We start from the raw sequence: 24,346 nt of genomic DNA, 5'->3' as shown, positions 1-24,346 counted from the left end.
CATTTTTTCCCCTGTCATATTATTTAGTACAACACCGAAAAGATTCTGGAGTGAAAATATGAACCGGAAAACCTGGATTTTATGAGTATTAGGTGGTCGAGCACCGCAGCCACTTTACTGTAATTGTACACTTTCTTTTTACACTGTAAAGAATGCATAGGGTGCTTTAATGAAATTTAGCACAGTGATTGAGGCCAGTCCCAGCTGCCTTCACAGCAGTTTTGGCTTATGTATCTTATGCACTCGAGCTCCACCAACAGGGCTATTTGATATAAGTTTACAACAATATTATATATTGTTATATATTTATGTTAATTTCCAATATATTGAATTTTCTGCTATGTATTTTTTTCTGCTACAAATTTTGTCCAAAGAAAAGAATTGGGTCCAATTTTAATGTATATAAAGGTGTTAATTTTTTTTTTTTTACTTCTACAATTTTTTTCCTCAAAATTTGGATACACAAATAATTGCAGCCAATTACATTCTATATCATATGATGTTAATTTTTGACATATTGGATTTCCCACTCATTGAATTTTTTTTCAAAAAGGCTAACGAGTTTAGTGGCAAAGTAACCAAACAGGATGTGATGTCATACCTCAGCAACAGTGTGATTCATCGCAGTCAAATTCTTTATACCGCCTAGGAAGCAAGCCTTGATGGTCGCCATGGCTTCCAACCTTCCTCATTAGTTTATTATAGGACATATGTTTTAGTGTAGCATAAAAAAATTATAATCTATTTTCCTTCTCATTCTTTTTAAAAAAGGTTGGAAAAAGTTTAAAGCTCTTAGTCTGAGACAAAAACCAAAAATAAGAAATGAAAAATTCATTGTCATCAACTAAACCAAGGTGACAATAAATAAAGCAAACAGCATTAAATATTAAAGTGTCACAAAGAATCTGGATGTTGACTGAAATGTTAATTAAAACTGATTTTGTTTTAACCAAAAGTGACGTTAGACACATGGCCTTGCTATATGTAGATGTAGATGTAGAATATGGCTAATTATTAACATAATTTTGGCTTCTTCTGTCTTTGCAATTACATAACATAATTAATGATGCTGAAAATAAATGATAAAATACAAATAGGTTAAAATATATATACTGTATATATATATATATATATATATATATATATATATATATATACTACTTAATTTACTATAAATGATACTGAGATAATAATAATAAGATTAAATTATTATTTTCTAATAGAATTTAATTATAAAGAAATAGCTACTGTAGTTGAAACTTGCAAGGTCTTTTTCTATTTAACTTTGATATTAAATATATTAAACCTTCACTGTAGAAAAACATATATACAGTAAGGTAATAAACGAGCTAAAAAAGTTTAAACATTTTGACCAATAAACGTGACATGTAGTTAAATAAAAGACTTTTGTCCAAATCATTTCATGTAAATGCTGTAAGTACAGGGTTTATGGGCAGCGATTTTTGTATAAAGCCTTGAAATTTAATAAAACATCATTAAATAATAATAAAAAAATAATAATCACTGACAGGATATTGTGAGTAAACCCTCAATGTGGTAACATACAAGTGCCAGTATCACTACCTCAATGAAAAACACATATTTGTAGAAAATAAGTATTTTCGTATTTTTACATTTTTAATTTTGTATGCTTAAATAAATGTAGGTATAACTTTATCTTTGTTTATGCACATTTCTATGCAAAATTACTATCCCAAATTGGCAAAGACCCATATAAAAAAGCTTTTAAATATCACAATAGTTAAGCAAAAATGAATAAATAAAAGTCTCAGAAATTTCAAATTTGTAAGTATTTATATAAGTGCACTATAAAGGATAAACACCTCCAAAGATTATTATTTTCTTAGAACAGCATGGTTTGGAATGTTTAATTCCTAAGCGATGTTTATAACTTATAAATAATGTTAACTGTTATCAGTTTCTTGCTGCATTAAATGTTATAGATCGTCTATAAAACAAGTTAATTCCAGTTGTCATTTGGCATCCTCACTATAGACAGTCGTGTCCTCACCGGCCTTTATTTCTTCTCTGTAGGAGTTAATAAAACAAAAATGCACACCTGAGAAACCACAACACATAAACGTGTAAGTCGTTAAACGTCGAGTAACAGCTTTACTTCTGATACTGGAGACTTCTTCCATAAATTCCCTGCTTCAAGAACATCACAATCCAATCACAAACACTAATTTTAATTGGTTTCTGTCAAGCGTCTACTGTTCAAGTCCATGCATTTGTAAGTTGTTCAATCTAAAACTGATACTAAAACACATTCTGACAAATCACAATCCAGAATTCTACAACACATCAGTAGTATACTACTAATACACCCAGTTGCTGAATTAACATTGACACTGCAGCACTGTGACCTTTTCCTCCTGGAGAAGTGGAGAACAGGTGATCATGTGAACAAGGCAAGAGGTAATCAGGTGACCAGGGCGCTTGCATGTGATGTGTTTGATGCCTTGCATGGTAACATGCGACGGCAAGTATTGGTCTGCATGCTGCTTAATGAATGTCTTCCTTTCTCTCTCCCTGCCCCAACTGTGCTTACAGAAGACAACCGTGTTGAAGGTGGGTACTGCACTTTTACTCCTTATTACCTTATTTACCTCAACTTTCACCTCTAATGTGCTTTATCAATGTTACATGAACCCAGTATGGACGGTAGGTATAAGTTATGCATTGTCTACCCCCCCCCCACACACACACACCTCCAATATGAATGGGATACAATTTTAAACATCCATGAGAGACCAAATTGCAGATAAAATAAATAAAAATTATTTTACATTTATAATAGTATATAATTGCACAAATAAAAATATCCTCCCAATTTATTATGTAATCATAATATATTTTTTCTTTCATATTAAGTCTGGATTCTTCACTGCATTTGTGTCTCGTTTTATGCTTGGACATGTTTTTCTCACTAAAAATTACTAAAACAACACAAAAATCCAACTCCAAAATGTAAAATCTAAATAACATTTTCCTTTCAAGCTCAAATAATTGGTACTCAAATAATTGGTACTTAATATAAAATTAGTAAACATTTCTAGACCGTTTAAACATTTCAACCTTAAATACTTTTTATCTTTAGCTGGGATATTAAATAAAATATAAAATATATTAAATCTATTGTGTAATGTAATTGTCTGCGAAAATAAAAAATTAAATTGAAGAATGTGTAGATTTCTGCAAAATAATTTAATAAGATGTAAGTTTAGGATATTTCTACATGGGAAAATGTAATGAAGGTGTATTAATAAAGTTGTAATTATTATTATTATTATTATTATTATTATTATTATTATTATTATTCCATCCATCCAGCAACCTCTGTAGTTCAACTAGGGACAGTGGAGGCCAATGCTGAGTATTGTATTTATTATTATTATTATTATTATTATTATTATTATTATTTATTTATTTATTTATTTGCAGTGTGTGATTTAAAATGGTAGTCTAAAAAGTCTAAAATAATTCTAAAAGCAACAGAGATATTTTAAACATTTCAATTTACAACTTACATTTGCCCTCGGCTTGACTTTTTTGTTTGTTTGTTTATTAATTTATTTATTTTAACACGTCTTTACATTCGCTGTGAAAAGAAAACCATACCACGATACGTTTAAGAGCTGAGTCGGGTTTCTGTATCCGTACTGACGGGTGGAAATGCTTCTTCAAGGTTGAAAAGGTAAATCATCCATCTGCATGCTATCCATATCAACTAACGATGGGTAAACTCCTCCGAATTCACCGTGGAGAAAATCTGAGTGGAAAGAGGAAAAGATAATAAATAATTGAAAGCTGATGTAAAGGAGGAAAAGTGTTTTTCTTTATCAGATTGTTGAGTTCGAGTGGATTGATACGTGCACCGAGTATCATCAGGGTCATCTTAATGTTATTCGGTTCAATTTTGCTTATAAGGAGCTTTTTGCAACAGATATTGTTGAGCGAGAAAGCTGCTGAGGGAGGGAAAAAAGAACAGACTGAAAGAGGGAAATAAAATACAAATTATTCTTGGAATTCAATGTATGATACTGTATTAAAATGTTTTAAAAAATGTAAATGAAACTATAAAACGAATAACAATATCTCACAAAATCATAAAAAATGCATCACCGTTTAAAGTTGCAAGGTAAGTGTGTTAGCTTTGCTAATTCCTCATTTAGCCGACAGCTAACATTAAACATACTAATTATTTCCTTTAACTACTTTTCTAGCAGTTAACATTAGGCTGTCATTTTTTTTCTACATAGTGAATGCAGCAAACATTATGCTAACTATTACACTGCCACCAAAGAAGCTCACTTATATAGTATATTTGGTGCAGAAATGCTCGTTTACACTTAAATTGTGCCTAAATGCTAGTAAGGTAAATAATATTATTAAGTAGCATGTTCTAGTAGAAGTGTAACTAAATTATCACTGCCTATAACTTGTCTAACAAAGTCGTTAATATAACCTAACTGTCATATTTTGTAGTTAAAACCTGACTGCTAGCATGGTATACACAATTAAGCTAACTATTAAGATAAGCACACAAGTGCAAAAGGGGGCTAGCAATGCTCACTTTTATCTTGTGTACTTTACTCAGTAGCAAGTTATAATAAACGTAGATTGTTAGAACTGAAAAGTAAAAGAGAAAAAGTATTAAATCCTGGTGTTTATTTTTTTTAAATAATTTTTTTTTTTCACGTGTAACTTTTGATTTATTTGTTAATTAACATATTTTCTCCTTTATATTGTACCGGCATTGTGGCTTCCTAACCCCTTCACAAACACTACATAAATCCCGTCATAAAGAATACTTGATAATTTACGACTTTAGAGCTTTGTAGAACGTTGCCCGTAGTTCATGTGAACGAGCTGTTGCTATGGAAACAACACCGCATTATAATAGGTGCGTTAATATAAAGCAGTGATTTGCAGCTGCGCCTCTGTCAGAGCTGCTGCTGGAGAAAATTAATCAACACCTTTTGAATCTAGATTTCAACAACAGCAACAACACCAAGGGAGAAATATACCCCTGTGACAGATTGACGGCTAAACCCATGCTAACGGATCATGTTAAACAGCTCGCTCGGGCTGGCGGTCAATTGAAAGAATGTAAAAACGGTAATAAACCCCCCCGTGACATTTATGGTACATAATACTCGTGCTGTTGGTACAAATGTACTTCTGGATTGTGCAATGGAGAGGAAAATGATGGCTGTATTTTGTGTCATTGCCTGGCTGTGTATTGGATTTGGGCTCCAGCTGTCCCTGTTTACGTCGTAAATCAGTGGGTGGAAGAGTAAAGGATTGTGGAGGAGGCAGGTAGGTTGGATTAGATGAAACAAAATATGCTGTAAGACGTATTTTTTGTGTTTACTTTAAAAAAAAAAATACAAACTTAAACATGGACACCTTAAACCTTTATGCTTTTTAAGTTCGCAATAAGTTAGCGCTGAAAAATATGCAAAAAGTCTTCCTTGTTTTTTTTTTTTTTTTTTTAACCAAATAAAAATCAATAAACATTTGAGTCTGGAATGATTGACAGTTGTGTAGAATATTTTGAACTCTCCAATATTAAATAACACAAGCTTCAAGCTCCACCCCCTTTCACCATTTCCTAATTAGAAATGATAAATTTGGTGTTTTAGCCCGATGATCTCAGCCCGATTTCTCGATTTCTGTCATGAGAAACAAATAGTTTTTAGAGATTATTAATGTGTAATAAAAACAACTCATGTACTGTATGTATGGTTTAGGTAACTTTAGACAAGCATATAGTTAGCATCATTACAAAACAAATTATACAGTACAGGATTGCGAGTCATGTTTTAGTTGTGTAGTGTAAAATTTTAGATATATGCGTACTACAGATTCCATCTTACACAATGGATTTGTAATTAACTATATGAAGAATATACTGTGTATTAGCTATTATTTGAGCCAAGTGTTTAGATTTACCATCGCCTATCTGATTTGCATAGCATTCAGGTTTTAGGCTTAACAGCTTCGTTTTTGTGCAGCACTTAGAAAGAATAGCGTGAATTCAGTGTTAGACTTGTCCCCTTCCTTTTTTTTGTCTCTCCATCCTAAACGCCTCCGTCCTGACTCAGTCTGATCCACCAGACGAATGCCCGTGTTCTGCACTTGTGTTCTTTTCTGACTGTGCTCTTGTTTTCCTTTAAGGTCTGGCACACCTGATGATGGGAGATCAAGGTATGTTCTCTGTTCCCTGTTCTCAGTTCCTTTTCTCACACATCCTCGTCTCCTTCCTCATTGCTTCTGCTTTGCACTTAAAGTGTTAAAGAGCTCAGGTTCTCACATTCTTTCCATTATCTACTCTGAAAGAGATAAAGAGAACCACAGCTGTGGGCAGGGATGTGGTGTTAATGGTTCTCCTAAAGGAAATGTGACTGGGATTGAATTTACATTGACAAAAAAAAAAAAAAAAAAGTCAGCTTCCTGAAGGGTTCTTAACATTCTATGAGCTTCATGAATATTTTCCCATTCGTAAATCTTGGGTAGTGAAGTAGTTTTCAAGTAAACTTATGTTCATGGACTCTCTCCAAGCTAGAGATAACTTTATGATACAGTATGTACGATTCTCCTGAGGGTTCACCTGGACTGTTAGAGGATTTTAGGGTTCTACAGTTAACCAATTTTCCCCAAGAACATAGTCGTGAGTGTAAATAAATTCATTCACATTTATGTAAGTCAGTATTAAAGTGTATTCTAACCAGTTTCATTGTTTAATTGGCCCAATTTTGTTAAATAGTAGAGTAAGCATTCCAATTTATACTTTGTCTCCAAGCAAAGATGATATCTTTGGAGAAATTCGGTTTATTATTTAATTTTATTTATGAACTTTTGCTTATAAAAAAAAAAAAAAAGGATAGCCAAGCCTCCTATGTATCTTTATGGTAATGATTTAATTCCCCAAAGTGTATCCCATCAGTTTCAGTAAGCAAGCATGGTTGAGATTCTTAATTAGCATTGATAAATGGTAGAGCGTTTTTGGGAAACTGTTTAGCAAACTGAGCTGGGGCACTAAGTTTGATTTTAGCATTATGTTACATTTGTTTTGCTCAATATATTGTGGAAAAAAGTGTTCTACACTTTTAAATAAAGTTTCCTCAAGGGTTCTTTAAATAGAAAAAGCCTGCTAGGAAAAGCAAACCCTCTTTTATACAGTATGGTTCCTCCATAAGAAACTTCCAGATTTCTAGATTTGAAAAGAGTACTCATGAATGTTCTTAACGGTTTTCAAATAATCATTGTTGAAATGGTGGAGCAAGCATAATTTCTTTAAACAATCTCCCTCCAAATGATGTTTTTAGCAAGAACTAAGAAAGGCTCTCAAGATGTTCCATCTAAAAGCCACTCCACCACTAAGGGCTTCTTCAGTTTGTCCCCTTTGGGCAAATTTTCCCAGAGACCTGTAAGGAAGCTGGGAGCCCCTGAGGAAACCTTCTGTTCCCATAGAGTCTAGGTAGTTATGTCTTGTTTTAGTGCATGTGGCACCCACACTTTCAGGCTTCCTCCACTCCATTCACTTCATTATAACTGTATTTTACCTTTATTTACGACTCTTTGCCCTTACTACACAACCACAACTTACATGTCTTCTTCTCTCCCTTTTTTTTTGCTTGTCCTTTTTCCGGGCTCTGCTTCCTGTATGGGGACCATGTCATCAAATTTCATAGGTAAAAGTAAAGGTACTGAACCACTTTTATTTGTCTCATTCTGTCCTCATTCCCTCTGTTCATGACCCGTGTATTTAGTGCTAAAATGTCTGTAGCTAAGTTAAGCTGAACTTTCCGAGAATAAGAAAATGAAGGTAGGTGCTCTCGACAAATCTTTGCTCTGGCTCAAGGGTTTTTACGGTTTGTCACGTAGCGCTGTTCATAAAGCCGATTGCCTTTTGGGTGGCCATGCATCCCGCCGGTGCTCGGACTGGTAACTACTTACTCAATCACCGAGATGGGTTTTCAGGGAGCCCATCTCAGCGTGGAAAATGAGTAATTTTTCCCTAGAATTGAGTGTTTCTTCACTGGAGGTAAGTGGCTGCACAGGACGTCTCTCGGCTCCAATCCCTAAAGACCGTTTTTGCACGAAAATAAAGCAAATGGCTTCCCAGTGATTCTCAGTTAAAGGAAACAATTTTCCCCACTTAGGATAATTAGCGGCTGAGAAAACAATAGAGTCGAGCCAGTTGATAACGAAGACTTCGTTTATTTGGGAAATTCTCTTCTATTATGCATCTGAACATAAATTCTTCCTCACATAATGTGTGAAATCCAATTTGTGTTTCCAATTCTCATAAAGTGTTTATATAGATACAGTAGGAAGTCACTGAAAGGTTTATTACTTTGTTTAGGTACAAAGATTTTTTTTTTCATGCTGAGTTTTGGCTGGTTTCATTTCACTGTATAACAAATAAAGTCGTGTTGTTTATCAACCGTAAGAACCAACTGAAGTATGCATCACTGATAGTGTAGCCTTCCTGAATCTTTGTATATAAGTTACCAATTATGGCACATGGCACAAATAACTTAACTCTTTCATTTATTTTCGGGGATTATTAAGAATTTCCTAAATTTGTTTCGTTTTAAAATATACACCAAATGTTGTAGCACAACTAAGATGTGTTTCATGTCTATTAACTTCAAAATATTTCTTCAAAAACACCAGATCATATTTAATAAATAGACAGTTTTTAACATAGTGGATGTAGCATAGGAACAGTCAAAATAAAAAAAGAAAAGAAATAAATGTGATTGTTGTATATTTTCCAGATGTGTATGGTTAAAAAACTGAATCTTAAACATTACTTTGTCTATAACAGAATTATATTCATTTAAATGCTAGCAATGTTTTGTCTACTTGAAATGCTTGGTTCTTTGGAAGTGTTAGTGTTGACAAAATAAAATTAGCTAACTAGCTTGTGAGACAGACAGAATGAAGTAGCTAACTAGCAAACCTGCTGGTGATGCAAACATGATGAAGTTGGCTAACTAGCAAGACTGCTGGTAATGTAGAGAGGATCAAATTAGCTAGCTTTCAAACAAGCTGAAGATGTAGGCAGAACAATGTTAGCTAACTGGCAAACCGGCTGCTAATACTGACAGGATGAAGTTAGCTAAGTGGCAAACAAGCTGGAGATGCAGACAGGATTAAGTTATACAACTTGCAAACAAGCTGTGGATGTAGAAGGATAAAGTTAGCTAACTAGCAAGCCTGCCGGTGATGTAGACAGGATCAAGTTAGTTAACTAGCAAACATACTGGAGATACAAACAGGATGAAGTTAGCTAACTAGCTTGCTGGTGATGTAGACAGAATAAAATAAGCTAGCTATCAAACAAGCCGGAGATGTACAGGATGAAGTTAGCTAACTGGCAAACCTGATGATGATACAGACAGCATGAACTTAGCTAACCCAAAAACCTCCTGGTACTTTACGCGTGATGAAGCAATCTGCCTTCATGAATAAGATGCTGGTTTTCCCAGATCTGATAACCAGAGCAACAGCTGAGACAATGATTTAACAGCTTTTATTTTCTCTCTCACCTCTTCCAGCACATCGGCTCCGTTCATCCTCGTCGTTGTAGCTGTACTTGAGCCGATATGCTTTAGTAAATTTGAGTTTAATGACAGGCGCTGGATTTGATAGTCCAGCCTCGGGACATGATTCGCTAAGTGAATGTTCTTGGCACAGAATGCAATTTTCAGAGATGGTGTGGCGAAGACGTTTAATTTAATTTTTATTTTTCTCTGTCAATTGAGCCTCTTTACTTATTCCGGAGTAGCAGGAGTGCTTTATATTTGTTAGAAATTCTTTTTTAACTCACTTACATATTTATTTACTTATTCATTTTCTCAGCTAATTAAATTGGCCAGAGTATTTTTTTCTCTTTATTATTCTATTTGTATTTTTCTGTACAGAGATTAGTGTATTGTATTTTATTTTACAAAAAAATGCATTCATTCAAGAGATTTCATTATTTTAAAATATAGAGAACGTGTTTCTAATAAAGTTGTACAGTATAAATATATACAGTATAGTGGATTGGGTCGTTTTGCCATCTGTGGAATCTGCCTCACTGGAGCTGAACTGGGCTCTCACAGGTTCTGCTCTGGTACATTAGAGGAGCAGAAGGAGAACCAGGAGGAGCCTCGGTCTTACTGCTGAATCAGTGCCGAGGACCAAATAGTGTGCACGTTCTGCTTCTGGTTCATCATTAGCCACCTAGTGTCACTTATATACAACCATACAGACATACACTTAGCTGACTTGACACTTTTTATTTATTTAGCTTTGACCTTTTCCACTTTAATTTAAGCCAATAAACCTGCTGATTGACTTACCATAAACTAAACCATCACATTTAAAGTAGCGTATTGATATAGTAACTAAGTTACACATACATCCGGAAGTTATTTTAAATAGTTTACATCAATGGAAAAGCCAAGCAAAGCAAGTACTTATTTTTATGTTTTTTTTTTGCCATTCTATAAAAGATTTAGCACCATGAGTCCAAAGCAAGGACAGTAGCAATCATACATTAAGCTTAAACGAGGTTTACTTTCGAGTTATTTTATATTTAATTTCATTTACATGTCACTCCTAAATGTACAGTAATATGATTATAGTGTTGGAAATTGGTAATATTTTTCAGTGGCTGGAACAGATTATCTGCATTTAGATTATTTCCTATTCAAAAAGTGTTTCACAATATGAAATTTCACCTTAAGAACTCACCTCTGGAACGGATTCAATTTGTAGGTAGAGGTACCACTGTACTTACCTCCTGCGTTATTGGAGGGTAATTACATCATCTGTCAAGGTAACCAATTCTAACAAGCTAGCTAACAAAGTTTATGTTGACTTAGAATGATGTTTGCTAGCAAAAAAACCTGACAGTGATTTATACAATATAAAACTAGATGACTAGCAAACCTGATGATTTGAAAAGGAAAGGTCCACACTTCACAGTGTTTTAAACAAGATAAATTTACCTGCTAATTAACCTACTGCTTTGACCAGATGCTAACAGCTAATGTTTGGGATTTGGGATGAAGCTAGCAAATCAGTTGATGATTTACGTATAAGTCTGTCAGACTAGCGAATGTGCTGATGATATATACGGTAGCTAATGAGAAAACTAGCTAATGGTTTAAGACAGAATTAATTAAGCTAACAAGTAAATCTCCAGGTGATTTACACAGAATAAAATTAGAAAACTAGCTGATGATTTCGGCAGGATTAAACAATTAAACGAAAAAGCTTAAAGACAAACAAAAGTCACAGACACACAAAACTTTTAAATTATATAAAAGGAAAAAAATTGTGAAAAAAATCTCATAGCTCTGCCTTGACGTGATTCATCTAGTGATTAATCAGAATTCACTTTCTATTAGAGAACTTTCTGAGAAAAATGACTTTTTTTTTTTTTTTTCTTGAAGCGAGACCACTGAAAACCCACAGGTGCTTAATGTTAGGTTACGGTGTAAGTCTCGACGGTGCTGTGCTGCTCTTAGTCAAAGCCACCGCAGCACCGGTCAGATGGTGAAAGGCGGAGAGGGACTCATAAGAACCTGCAGCTTTAACACAGCGTCCACCTTGGCACTCGCTCAGGATTCCAGCGGCTCGTCTCATAGAACACTGCTGAGTTCACTTAGCCCTCATCAGGCAGTCCTGAAAGAGGAAGCCAGGTCACTGTGCCCTGTTTTTCTCTCTCTCTCCTGCTAATGTTTTTCATTATGATATTAATGATTAGCTACTGTTCAAGAGGCTCTCAAAGTTCTGCGTTATTACAGGGTTCGACCCAAGAGACCGTGGACAAAAAGGGGCTTTAATAGATTCGATTATATATCACATTTTTAGCGCCTGACTCAGAAACTTTCTTTTCTTTCAAAACTAATTGGAATGTTGGAGAGTTGCAGTCCTTTACCATACAAGTAGTGCAAAAAAAGTTTAAATAGTATGGATTGTAAATAGTGCACTCTAATACAAGTACATACTAAATCCCATCTAGCACACTAAATTTCTGAATAGTACAGTGGTGTGTACGCATGCAAATTTCTTTAGTTTTGGACCAAAACATAAAATGAATCCTTTAGTTTTGGTTCATTATTATAAAGTCCGGGTTCACTTAGGATTCACAGTCGTCATTGCGCCTAATGTTTTTCCCTAGGCAGTCGTATGCGGTGATTACCCCTAATCAATTAATCAATCAATCAATAAATGCTAAACATGGCAAGTAGCGATCTTTAATTGACTCTCTCCCGTGTTCGCTCTCCTGTACTGGCCGTGATACTACAGCAGGGCGGCATTAATTACCGAAAGCGCTCATAAACATATGACATTTCATAAAACCATCCAACCGTTGTAAGTTGGTAAATGTTTCGCAAGCACTCTTGTTGTTGATCTATGACGTGCAGTCCTGTGTGCTCGTGCACTGTCCGTAGCCAATGTCCTTGGATGCGCAATAAATTTAACATTTAATTTGGCAATGTTGCATTTATTAATGACGTTAAGTATTTCATTTGTTCTTTTTTAATCCTGGCTGCTTTCGAAACTCGTCCAGTGCCATGCTAATCAAAGCGCATGATGTACCTACGCCTTTCTCACTCGCTGCCTGTCCAATGCTGATGTAAATCCTCTAAATCTGGTGTCTCAGATACAGAAACAATAATAATGGCTATCAATAGAGTCACCAAAGTAGATTTAGTTTGCTTATATAATTTCTGGTCCGTGATGCGTTCACATTTCAATCGAAACGAATCAAGCGGACTGAGACCTGCCTTTTTAAATGGTCTCAGTTTGTTTGCTTGCTTGGTGCGCACCGAGGTCCAGATGGCAGCGTTCACATTCGTTCAAGTCCAATCCAAAGCAGGTCGTCAGGTGTTTTAGCTATCGGTTGTGATCGTTCGGTCATAAATAATAAAAGCCTAAGGGAAAAAAAAAATTTGCATATACATTAGGTTTTGCATTTAGCATTTTTAAATGAAATAGAAGAAGACATTTAATCTGGCTTTTACTCAGAAATGAAAGTTTGATCGTCCGTAGACAACGATAACAGCTTGGAGCCGTCAATACAACTGCTGTAAAGGAAACAGATAGGACATGATCCCGAGCGGTCCACTGAGACAGCTGAAAACACTCACACACACACACACACACACACACACACACCGAGTAGCTGTTTTTTTCAATGGCCTCCAATAAAACATATTTACTGGAAGCAGCGGGTTGCATATCAATCCTTTGCTTGTGAGTTTGTAAGAGAGAGAGAGAAAAAGAAAGGAAAGAAAAGAAAACGTGGAACAAGCAGGAGGAGGAGGAGGAAAAGAAGAAGGAGGATTGTGGAATGAAATAATTTTAAAAAAGAGTAGGATCAATATGATGTAGGCTCTTCTGGCTGACTGGATGGAGAGCGGCCTGAGTTGGTCGATGGAGCAGAGGAGCTGCAGCGTTGAAATCCTCCATCTTGTAAAAAAAAAAAAAGTGAACATTTTTTGTTGCTGAAAAATATTAAATGCACTTTGGCTAATTAGTGAGAATTAAGAGGCTTAATTGCAGGCGTGCCAACATGCTTCATATCAGTGGTTCATGACACTCAAATCTGTCTGTGTTTCACACCAGAAACGTTTTTTGCTATATCTGTAGGCGTGTGTGTGTGTGTGTGTGTGTGTGTGTGTGTCATCGTGCATTGTGAGCAGCATGATTTATTTCCTTCCCTCTGACTCATGGTGATTCATATTCATTTTTCTACAGCCAGACTCTCACCACCCGAGCTCAAGCTGTGTTTAAAAAAAAAAAAGTGCACATGACCAAGTCCCAGCATAACTTTCTAAGTAAATTGGTATTCATATCCAGGTTGTAGAATAAGTTTATCAATTCATATCCATGATCGCTTTCACTTTAGTCTGTGCAGAACTGAAAAAGAAAGGTTCGTTTATTTAGTTATTTAAATATTATAAGGTATATTAATGAGGGTCCAGATTTCATAGTGACCCTTTAATCTCTGCTTGCACCAAAAGTTGTTAACATTATTATTTTTACTTTTTTAAACTCTTAAAGAGAGAGAAAATTATAAAAAAAAAAGTGAAAACAAATTAAATAAATATATATACAGTTATGTGCTAAAGTCTTCCCCCCTCTTCATATTTTGCTTCCAAAGAGCCAGACCTTCTTGTACTTTAATGTATTCTTGAGGAATACAGTACTGTAGCTCTCCAGACTTTCTGAAGGACTTTTTTGTCTCTCAATTTTGGCAAGTCTGACATTTTCAGTCGAGTTTCAGAGGTAGGTTTTTTTATTTTTTATTTGTTAAGACAGACAGTGACCTATGAATCATTCAAGCATAAAAAAATAAAATAAAACTTTAACCATGGACCGGTGAGAAACAGGTGCAGATGATGACAGGTGATGGGGGCGGTGATTAGTATACTGGTGATGCTGAACGCTGAGTGGTTGGAACAGACGAGAGGGGAAATGAGGTCGCTGCTGAGGCTGTAATGTATACAACCGATTTATATAAATTTTCTCTTTAGGTGCAAAACAATTGTTCCCGTTTTTTTTACTTTATTTCACATCATTTAATTAAATTCACCGAGTTGACCTCCACTGGAAGCTGGAAAGCCACTAAAATGTTTAGGCTCATATAAGGTCATGGATCCTGACCTCTTCAGTAATTAGCGATCTCATTACAGTTCCCACTTGTTGGACCTGTGTGCCAGGACAGCACAAACCTGAGAATTCCCCTTCGTCCCGGATTCGTTAGGGTCCCTCATTAAAGACCGCCGGTGGAGTGGGAGTCCATCCGACATAAATTTGACATGTCGTATGGATGTCCTGCCAGCAGCGCTGAGGACAAGTAATTGCGCCAAATGCAGTCACTGATATTCCGGTGCCACGCTCCATCTAGTAGCCGGCTGCATTTATATAGAGGTCGTGCTTTCTCTCAGGAATCAGACACGTCGAGGATGCAGGTGCAGGCTTATAAACATCCTGAAGCAAAGCAAACAAACAAAAACAGGACCGCAGGAAATAGGAACTGTGATCTTATGAGCTAGCATTATGCATGAGCTAGCATTAGCATACACAATGCAGTGACTCATTACGGCTAGTCACAGACATAGAGCAGTTCAAAATGGATAAAAACAAAGCAAAACATTATAATAGATGCTGCATTAAAGTGTCAAGTATCTTCATGAATATAACACCTAGAGTAAACAAAGCCTCGTGAACGCACCAAAAGAGCATGTTTTTTCTGTTTAACATGTATTACATATTTAATATTTTATGATAAAATATTCTGTGATACAAAATGTTAACAAAATGTGACGATGGAAACCGAAAAAACTCTCAGAAGGTCCCCGCAAAGACTCATTAGACTAAAGGCCGATGGATTGTTTTAGGACACGCCGTCCCTCACATCTCATATTCCCTCGATGCCTCCTGCGCTTTTTTTTTACCGCTGCAAAAAACGAAGATGAAACATAAGAACCAGAAACAACACTGTTGCATAATAAAATCGTGCAGAGTACAAACAGGCTTGTCTTCATAGTTACACTTTTTTTCTTCTTTTTTTTTTTTTTTTACAGCAATTTCGCCATCTTTATAACTGGTTGCTATGGCGACGCTGGTATACCATTAGGATCTTTCAGCTAAAAAAAGAAATACTTTGACCTTTAACACAGAAAAAAATTATCCTCTGTGTTAAAGTCACGTGTCATGTGCATAACACCTCTGTAAGCCCTTCATGACTTAGTGGCTCATAATGTATCTCTGTCGGTTTATCATTATCAAGAATAGAAGACCTGATGGTTTTAAGTTAATAAATTATAATAAACAAAGATGTGAATAAATCAATAAACTAATCAAGTAATAATTGATTGAAGAGGTATGTTTTCTTTCTTTGTTTGTGTTTATTTATTTATTTGTTTGTTTGTTTGTTTGTTTATTTGAATTTGTTTGTTTATTTGATTTATCCTAAATAGCCAACCTAGTCTTTGTAGAATAATACAATTTAATTAACAATATGTTTACACTGATAAAATTAAATAAATGTAAACATATTGTTGATTAGATTTTTATTATTAATTTATTTGGTTTGATTACAAATTATGTTGTAGTCAAATAAATGTACAGATGTTTACACATCTGTATACTCATTCATAACAATATAATTTGAATTATAATATTATAAATTAAATTAGAATTAAATTATATTGGTATGAATAAATGTACAGATGTGGCCATTAAGAATCCACGTTTTTTCCCGCAAGATGGCGCAATTCGATGTGCGGCGTCCCGCGACTTCCCGCAAGCAACATTCGGGAATTTAAATAAATGTTTTGTGCTTTACTGAATATTCGAAATATGGCGCATGAAAGGACTTCATCTAAAAGACAGACCAAGTACAACGAATAATTGTGTATAATTAGTTAGCCTAAAACAATATTGTTTCCAATGCCGAGGCAAACATGAATTATATTTTGTTTTACAATAGGTCTTTCTGAATGTGTGTATATGTGCTTCATATTATTTTCAAAATGATGAAATGAGATGCCAAAAATCGTGCTTTGAAATTTATAGTGAGTTTCTTATAAAGTTTTTGTAATGTCTTAACAGGATCAAAACAATAAAAGAGTAGTGATTGGCCCCTTAATTGCCTCTATTATTATTATTATTATTATTATTATTATTATTATCTATCTATCTATCTATCTATCTATCTATCTATCTATCTATCTATCTATCTAATATAATAAACATTAGACATTAGACATACTGGTTTCATTTTTTATAAAAAAAAGTGAGTCAATCAAAATACAAACATTTATTAAAATGAAACTTATTAAAAAAATTATATTGTTATATATAAATGTCTGTAGTTTTTGGCCCCTTAATTGCCTCAATTATTATTATTATTATTATTATTATTATTATCAGCTATGAGAAAGAAGAAAAACTAAAGAAATAAAAAGAAAAGGAAAACAAAAAATAAAAGTAAATTTAATAATTTAATCTATTTATCTATCTATCTTCAATTGGAGATGTTTAAACTTCAACCTCAGCCCATGTTTCATGATTAATAACCATAAGGAGACCCTGTATCAAAATCGACACACGCCTCCGTACCAGCTCACTTCACACGGGTACTGACTCGTCTTGTTGATCTAAAACAAATCTACACCTCACGCCCGTATCCCGTCCACCATAAAGCCCTGTTCTGTTATTAACCTCCTGCCTTTGTTGACAGCTTCCATCACTGTTATATAAATAGTCAGCTCTCGCCCCCTCTCCACCCCACCCATGAGCCTGCGTATCTCTTAACGTTCCCGCTAGAAATGGTGGAATTAATAACGCTTTTCATTCTGCTCGCTCTCTAATAAATCAACGCGCGCGAAAGGCGATGCTATCGCCGAGAATCATTTGCTCATCCAGGTCTGTAATGGATGGGAGCGGGAAAAAAGCGACGTTTTTCCCATCACGCTTTGCTGGAGCCTCTTTATTGTTAAATTTTATTTTATTTTTTTTTTTATGGAACTGAATGCAAAGTAATGATCCTTTCTGCTGTTGATGGAGGAATTTTCCAGACTGTCATGGATACGAGAGGAAGAAAAACATAGTAATAAAGACGATAATGTGGGTGTCAAGATGAGACTGCTTTTGAGAGGCATGTTTAATGTTACACAATATTTAGATTTATTTTGAGGGAGAATTTAGCTTTTGTATAAAACATTCACAACAAAAGCTGTTAATGGTCATTGATAAATAATTACATTACTCATCAGAGTAACAATGTATTTTATTTATTTTACATTATCTTTAAGTTCATACTGTATGTTGAAGAGTCAAAGCAAACGTACGGTACTCAACTGTGTCATTAACATGCCATAACAGTGTCACTGACACGGTCATCATTAGCATTACACATATATAACTGTATAAGAAATAGAAATAACATAACCTGTTAAAATGTCTTATGAGCAGAAATGTGAAATAAAATTTAAAAACATCATAAATATATAATAAATAGACAAACTCAAAGGCTGGAGAGACATTATGATATCATAAAATCATCGTAGATAGTCATAAATATTTAATAAGCAGAAATATAAATCTCATACTACTTAAAAAATTAAGAAAATATACATTGTTATACTGTCGTAGTTTCTCATAGGCATTTATGAATAAATAATAAGCAGAGATACTGTATATTTGAAAAGGTGCTTTGAAACACACACCAGCAACTTTGAACAATATTTGTTCTTTAAATTCTCAAAATTGAAAGTAAGAATGTAGAGAAAAAGTCTTAAAGGGACTGTAAATGTTTGCAACTAGACAGTACAGGGTCGAGGGCGAGGGTAGAATCAAAAGAACGGTGTGAGGTCTAAAACATAGGAACAGTGCCGGGAAATATGTCTCATTTATATTTTCTAAAACAATAATGGATTATTATTTTTTTTTTCAAAACTATGAACTAACACATATGGCATTAAATAATAAGCAACAGTGGAAGTTGTTTATATTGTTATTTTTAAGACGTGGAGGTCAGCCTTTCTGGAACAGTTCTCACAAGAACAGTATCGTGTCGAGTGCGTTTATCTGTAAAACCCATCAAGCTCCATGATGAAACTGTCTCTCATGAAGACTTTGCCAGGAAAGCGAGACCAAAACTGAGCTCTACTGCAGAGGAGACGTTCATTTAGAGTCACCAGCCTCAGAAATCACAGATTAAACAAATCAACCAGCACCTCAGATTAGAGCCGTTATGAAGCTTTACAGAGCAGAAGTAGCAGATAAACATCTCAATATCAACTGTTCAAAGGAGATTATTGTGTGTTTTGGATAAACACCTTCAGGATTGTTTTACAGTGTGGAAAAGAAATACAAATCAGGAACGACCATGAGAGTATAAGATGTGTCCAAACTTTTGACTGGTATCTATATTCTAATTATATATAATTAGATAATTAGATTAGAATTAGATAGAATTAGACAGTGATTTTTTATAAGATGTTGACCAATATATATATATATATATATATATATATATATATATATATATATATATATATATATATATACAGTATATGCTTTATTTTCTCTGTATTTTAAAAATCGTACGTTTCTACTTGGTTTTTCCACCATTTGCCACCTAAAAGCAGCTTTCTGAGACAAATGCCTACTTCACAATGAATATTTTAATATTTCCTCCATCACATTTTTAATCATTGATGACGCCCGCTGCTCTGTGCTGAGGGCTGCTGGGGATTTTTCCTATATTTCTGACCAGCAGCAAAACCTCTATGTGCTTCTCTGACCATGTCGTTATCATAACCATGAGCCAGTGTGTGTGTGTGTGTGTGTGTGTGTGTGTGTTTGTTAAACTTTCAGTCCAGGTCAGTTTCCATGTCTCTATAATTAATAATAGAATAAATGATGGAGAACAAAACAGGAATAAGGCTCGACTCATTAGTTTTTGGTTTTTATGCGAGGCTCGAAGAAGGATTAAGGTAAGCCGTCCAGGCTTTTGGATTTTATTTGAGGCTAAAATATAAAACAAGGAGGCGTGCTGCTCTTCAGGTTCTCTCTCTCTCTCTCTCTCTCTCTCTTTTATATGCGGATAATAAATAGAGCATTGTTCATGTCACTAAATTATCAAAGGCATGGATTCGATGATGTCTTTACAGCATATAAAGCAGGAGCAAGGACACATGGATTAAATATACGCCGTGCTTACAAGTGGGCTCGATCTCAAACGCCGCGTAAGCGAAAATGATGGCAGCTGTGTGTATTCGTTTCCTGCCCGCATCCAGGAAATGCCCTCGGAAAGGCCATTAATTGATTTCTTTCCTTCGTTTTAGATTCAAATCTCCCCCAAAAAACTGCAATTTGACCTCGTCTGTTCAAGCTCGTCATGTTAATTGATTAAATTAATTAATTCATTCATTTATTAAGTTATCCAGTTTCTGACACACAGCGCAACATGATATATGCATCTAAAAGCTTCATTTATGTCAGTATTTTGTTCATCCCATCTATTCTCTCCTCCTCCTCCTCCTCCTCCTCGCTAAGACCTGCGCATCGTCTCACGGCTTAGCGTCCTTGAAATCAAGAAGACATCTTGTTTCCCAGAGCACGGTGAAGCGTCTCTCAGTAATTCCACATGCGCATCTGCTACCTATTAGGATGAAAAAGATGCTTATTTGTCCCTCTTTTCGTCCACCCCCCCCACCCCCCCCTTCTTTCTTTTCGTACCCCGTCTATTATATCTCTGCAAGTCTTACACCATAACCCCGGTCACATTTTTTTTTGTAATAAACATGTCTTCGGTTTATTGTCTTAGAGCCGTAAAGCTGTAAAATGTTATAACTAACAGTAAAACTTTAGTCTTTATGAATTTATGGATGAACCTGATTGGTCAGGAGGTGTTGATTGGTTTTAGTGCAGCTTTAAATCACAGGTCTATATATCTATATAAAACAAGCTTATTAGCGTTTCTATGGCAACGGCCTCATTTACAGGGATAATCATTTTTTAAAAATCTTTTTAAATGTGAGCAATTGGTAACACGGTGAAATAAAACAAAAACTAAAAAAATAATAATAATAATTTATGGAAGGAGTCTCCAGTGTCGGTTTAATTTTGCTCAGTAACATGACAGACTGTTTTTATCCTCTTTTAATAACTTTGAAAGAAAGAGACTGAATAGGCAGGTACATTAAATTGAACCAAAAATCTGACCTTTTTCATTTTTAATGGCCTATTTTATTTATAAAGGTATTTTAGTCATTTTGTTTTTGCCCCCCCCCCCTCCTTTTTTTATAAACATATATACGGCTCGGGATTGTGCAGTATAGAGTAATATCCTTTTTTTTTAGCACAACCTAGGCAATATGATGAACTGAATTTTAAGTAATTTTACCAAATATACAAACATGACTAAGACAAAAAAAAAATTTTAAAATGGGTCACATAGGCAAAGAATGAGCAGACTTACACATGGTTGTTTCTATGACCAAATAAATGAATAAATAAATAGAAGATTATAATAATAATAATAATAATAATAATAATAAGTTCTGTTTAGGAGTTATTCCATATTCCAGTAGTGGTAAAATGTACAAGTTATATAAAAGTAATGATTAAATTATCCGAATTATTCGGAACATATCCGAAAAGCCCAAATACACAGTTTGAAGTCTGAAGCCTCCCCATTTAACCCATTCATGTTCACACACAAGAAATGTTACATGTGGGATTAAACATACTGTATGCGGTTAGCTGTTTCAACTAGATCTACCTACGGTGGGAGATTTCTGTAGAATAATACTTGAGGAGATTCTAGTTTATCGGTTCTTCACTGAACTGCTTGTAAAAGCTTTCTATACAGTAGGAATGAAAATCACCAAGGGATTATTTGGTACAGTATTATCGCAATACCCCTTTGTATTGGAATTCTGCAAATTTTATAAATGTCCTGATTTATTATTATTATTATTAGTAGTAGTAGTAGTAGAGAAAATGATTTGCTCCTGCCACAGGATGCTGTGATGACTGTCAGTGTGTAAATAGTTTAGCGTGCACCACCTGTAGGATCATGAAGGAACTAAAACATTTCACCCCCTCGAAATCAACTAAATTTAGAATTAAGAAATATTTTATGAAATACAGAAATGTTACTCAATCAATTTTGACCCCCACCACCCTACAACATTATTCTTCACTATCTGATTCCAACAAACCACTTTTATTCCATCGGGTACCCCTTTTCCACCAAAGCAGTTCCGTAGCTACAGTAGTTGCTTACTGGGGGTCCAAAAACACTTTTTTTGTTTTTTAGACAGCCAACGCATTGGCCATTAGACAGAAACACCGGTTCTATGGCAGCACCAACACTTTGCTGAGCGAGAACACAGAACCGCTTACGTAAGGGGCTGGGGGCGGGATCAATTAAAAACTTGTGACCAGCATGTTTCAAAGTTGGGCTTGAATGCTTTCTAGTAATAATAAAACGAAGAGAACTGCTCGCAAAGCCATGGTTCACCATTGTCTTTGGTGGAAAAAGTGTTAAAAAAAAAATCTTAAAGAACCACTTAAGGACTCTTTTTGTAAGACTAACAGTAGTCTCGGTCTCGGTTTATTGCATCAATAAATGCAACCACGTGAACATACATTTATTACAAAGTCTTATAGAAACAGCTTTCGGTTTCAAGAAGTTTTATTCAAAAAAACGGAAAGAAAAATCACAGGTTTCATGGTTCTGCATGAATTCTTTGATAAATTTGATGTCTGTGTGGAATCAGCAGAACCCTGAATATAAATGTGAATCACTGCATTCTCTGTCTGATGGATAGCAGTGTGATGGATCTTCAGTTCCTTTAGCTGCCATTAAAAAAAATAATAAAAGCCTGACGAAGAATTTTACTGTTTTTGACAAACACGTATTTCGACACTTCTCGGAGCAGTAAAACTGATGCCGTCCTTTATCATTTACTTTTTTCCCCCCTGCTGTTTAGCTTCCAAACCTCCCGTCGTTAATTTAACGGTTTGGGATCATGCTCGCAAATCTGTAAATATTATCAGAGCTGCTCGCTTTGAGGAACAAGCTCTGATCTGTAGTCACACTGTTGATGTTTGTGAATAAATGATTCCCCGCTGGCTGAAGGTGAAGGTCATGAGAAGCACCGTGGGAGGCTCGTTACCGCAGGAACGTCCCTGTAAATACCACTCCGCGTTGATCGCTCTGTTTACTGAACTCTGCCCTGTCGAATGAAGCGCAGACCTGAATTTATTCCTGTCTTTAACTGTGTGGCATCTAATTCAGTGGCTGATATTAGTTTACTGTGGACTTTTCCCAATTCTCATAAGCAATCCTGATCAGGCTAGCCATCTGATCGTCCGGAATCCTGATCAATAGCTCCAATGTGACACCACGCATCTGAATGGCTTCTGCTTCAGATGCTGTCGTTATAGATTTGATTTCATTATTTAAAGATCTAGCAAAGTCCTGAACAAAGGAAATGTACCCTTGAGGTTATTGTAGAATCAATGAAAGCGCAAGGACATTTAACTGTAGTCTAAATGCTCAGGACATTATGCATTTTGTAGTGTGGATCATGGATCAACATGGATCTGAAATTTCACCCATCCATCTAGGAACCTCCAACTAGGGACCATGGAGGCCAAGTCCCAGTTTTACAACTGTGGTAGCAGTAGCAGATGGGAAGACTTACACACATTTATACACTACGGGCAATTTGGGAACACCAGCTAGCCAAATCTGAATGTCTTTGATTTGTGGGAAGAAAACCAGAGTACCTGGAGAAAACCCACCATGCAGGGGGAGAACATGCAAACTCTATGCACACAGACCCGGGAATTAGACCTGAACCCTGGAGTTGCAAGGCGGCGGTGCTAATCACTTATCCATCATGCTGCTGTCAGTGGAATTACAGTTCTTAAATCTGCACTAAATCAAAAATATATTCGACCCACCCCTTGCTTTGAAATCTCTACATTAGTGTTATGAAACTAAAGATTCTCTTTGGGCATTCGCCCTTACCGAGAATTTATTAGAGAGAGTTATGTTTTTTGTGCTGTGCATGATTAACTTAAACTTAGTGTGCATGCTGGACTCATCCTGGCGTTTTAGGGAGACAGAGGCTGGGTCTTTGCCTCTCTCACACTCCTAAGTGCACTCTGTCTATCTTTCTTTTCTTTCTTTCTTTGTTTTCTTTGGCTTTGTCTTTGCTGGCGCTACCTAAATGATCGTACAAAGTGCCGAGGTATCAGGGCAATACTATAGACACGCCGACATGCGCGGCTCGTTCAAACTGATTGCCTGACGGCGGCGTTGCCAGGCAACCATTGGTATAAATGGCCGCGCCTTTGCCTGTTCAGAAGTCCCCTTGGTAGCAGCCTGCAGATCTTCCCGGTCTGAAGAGTTTATGCACGGTTCTGGCCCTTGCGCAACCCGCGTCATAACAATTGGTTCATTTCAAGGGGCAACCATGCGTAAGTGCCAAAGCCTGCAGTATCTGGAATGACCACTAGGCTCCAAAACTGAGTCAACCTTCATAAAATCCCATGTTAAAATGTCCAACAGATTGGTTCTCCATAGCATGATTACCCTTTTAGGACAACTGTATAGGGGGATGAATTTTATTATTAAATTTCATTATGCCATAAAATTATGCATAATTAGGGGCGTGGCTGATTTGAGGTGAATTAATATTTATAACGCGGCAGTTTAACTTGAAATGTATGAAATGTAAATGACGAAGCTCTATCAAATGCAAAGTAACGT

At 35.5% G+C, this 24,346-nt stretch overlaps 1 protein-coding gene across 18 annotated transcripts in view; it reads left to right on the top strand.

Annotated features, from left to right (window-relative positions):
• LOC128508286 (neurexin-1a-like) overlaps positions 1-24,346 on the top strand; it is a 359,836-nt gene that overhangs the window by 17,548 nt on the left and 317,942 nt on the right. For 10 of the 18 annotated variants that reach the window (XM_053479539.1, XM_053479537.1, XM_053479532.1 and 7 more), the window contains exons 3-5: positions 2,575-2,592; positions 6,205-6,234; positions 7,722-7,733. The exons of 5 other annotated variants lie outside the window; for them this stretch is intronic. In XM_053479539.1, coding sequence (XP_053335514.1) covers positions 2,575-2,592; positions 6,205-6,234; positions 7,722-7,733 — 60 coding nt within the window. The remainder of the gene's footprint in view (positions 1-2,574; positions 2,593-6,204; positions 6,235-7,721; positions 7,734-24,346) is intronic. 3 more of the 18 variants (XM_053479550.1, XM_053479529.1, XM_053479526.1) reach the window with 2 other exon arrangements.

This window comes from Clarias gariepinus, chromosome 20 (assembly GCF_024256425.1).
Source record: "Clarias gariepinus isolate MV-2021 ecotype Netherlands chromosome 20, CGAR_prim_01v2, whole genome shotgun sequence".
Classification (NCBI taxonomy): Eukaryota; Metazoa; Chordata; class Actinopteri; order Siluriformes; family Clariidae; genus Clarias; species Clarias gariepinus.
This window is presented reverse-complemented; position numbering and strand designations above follow the sequence as displayed.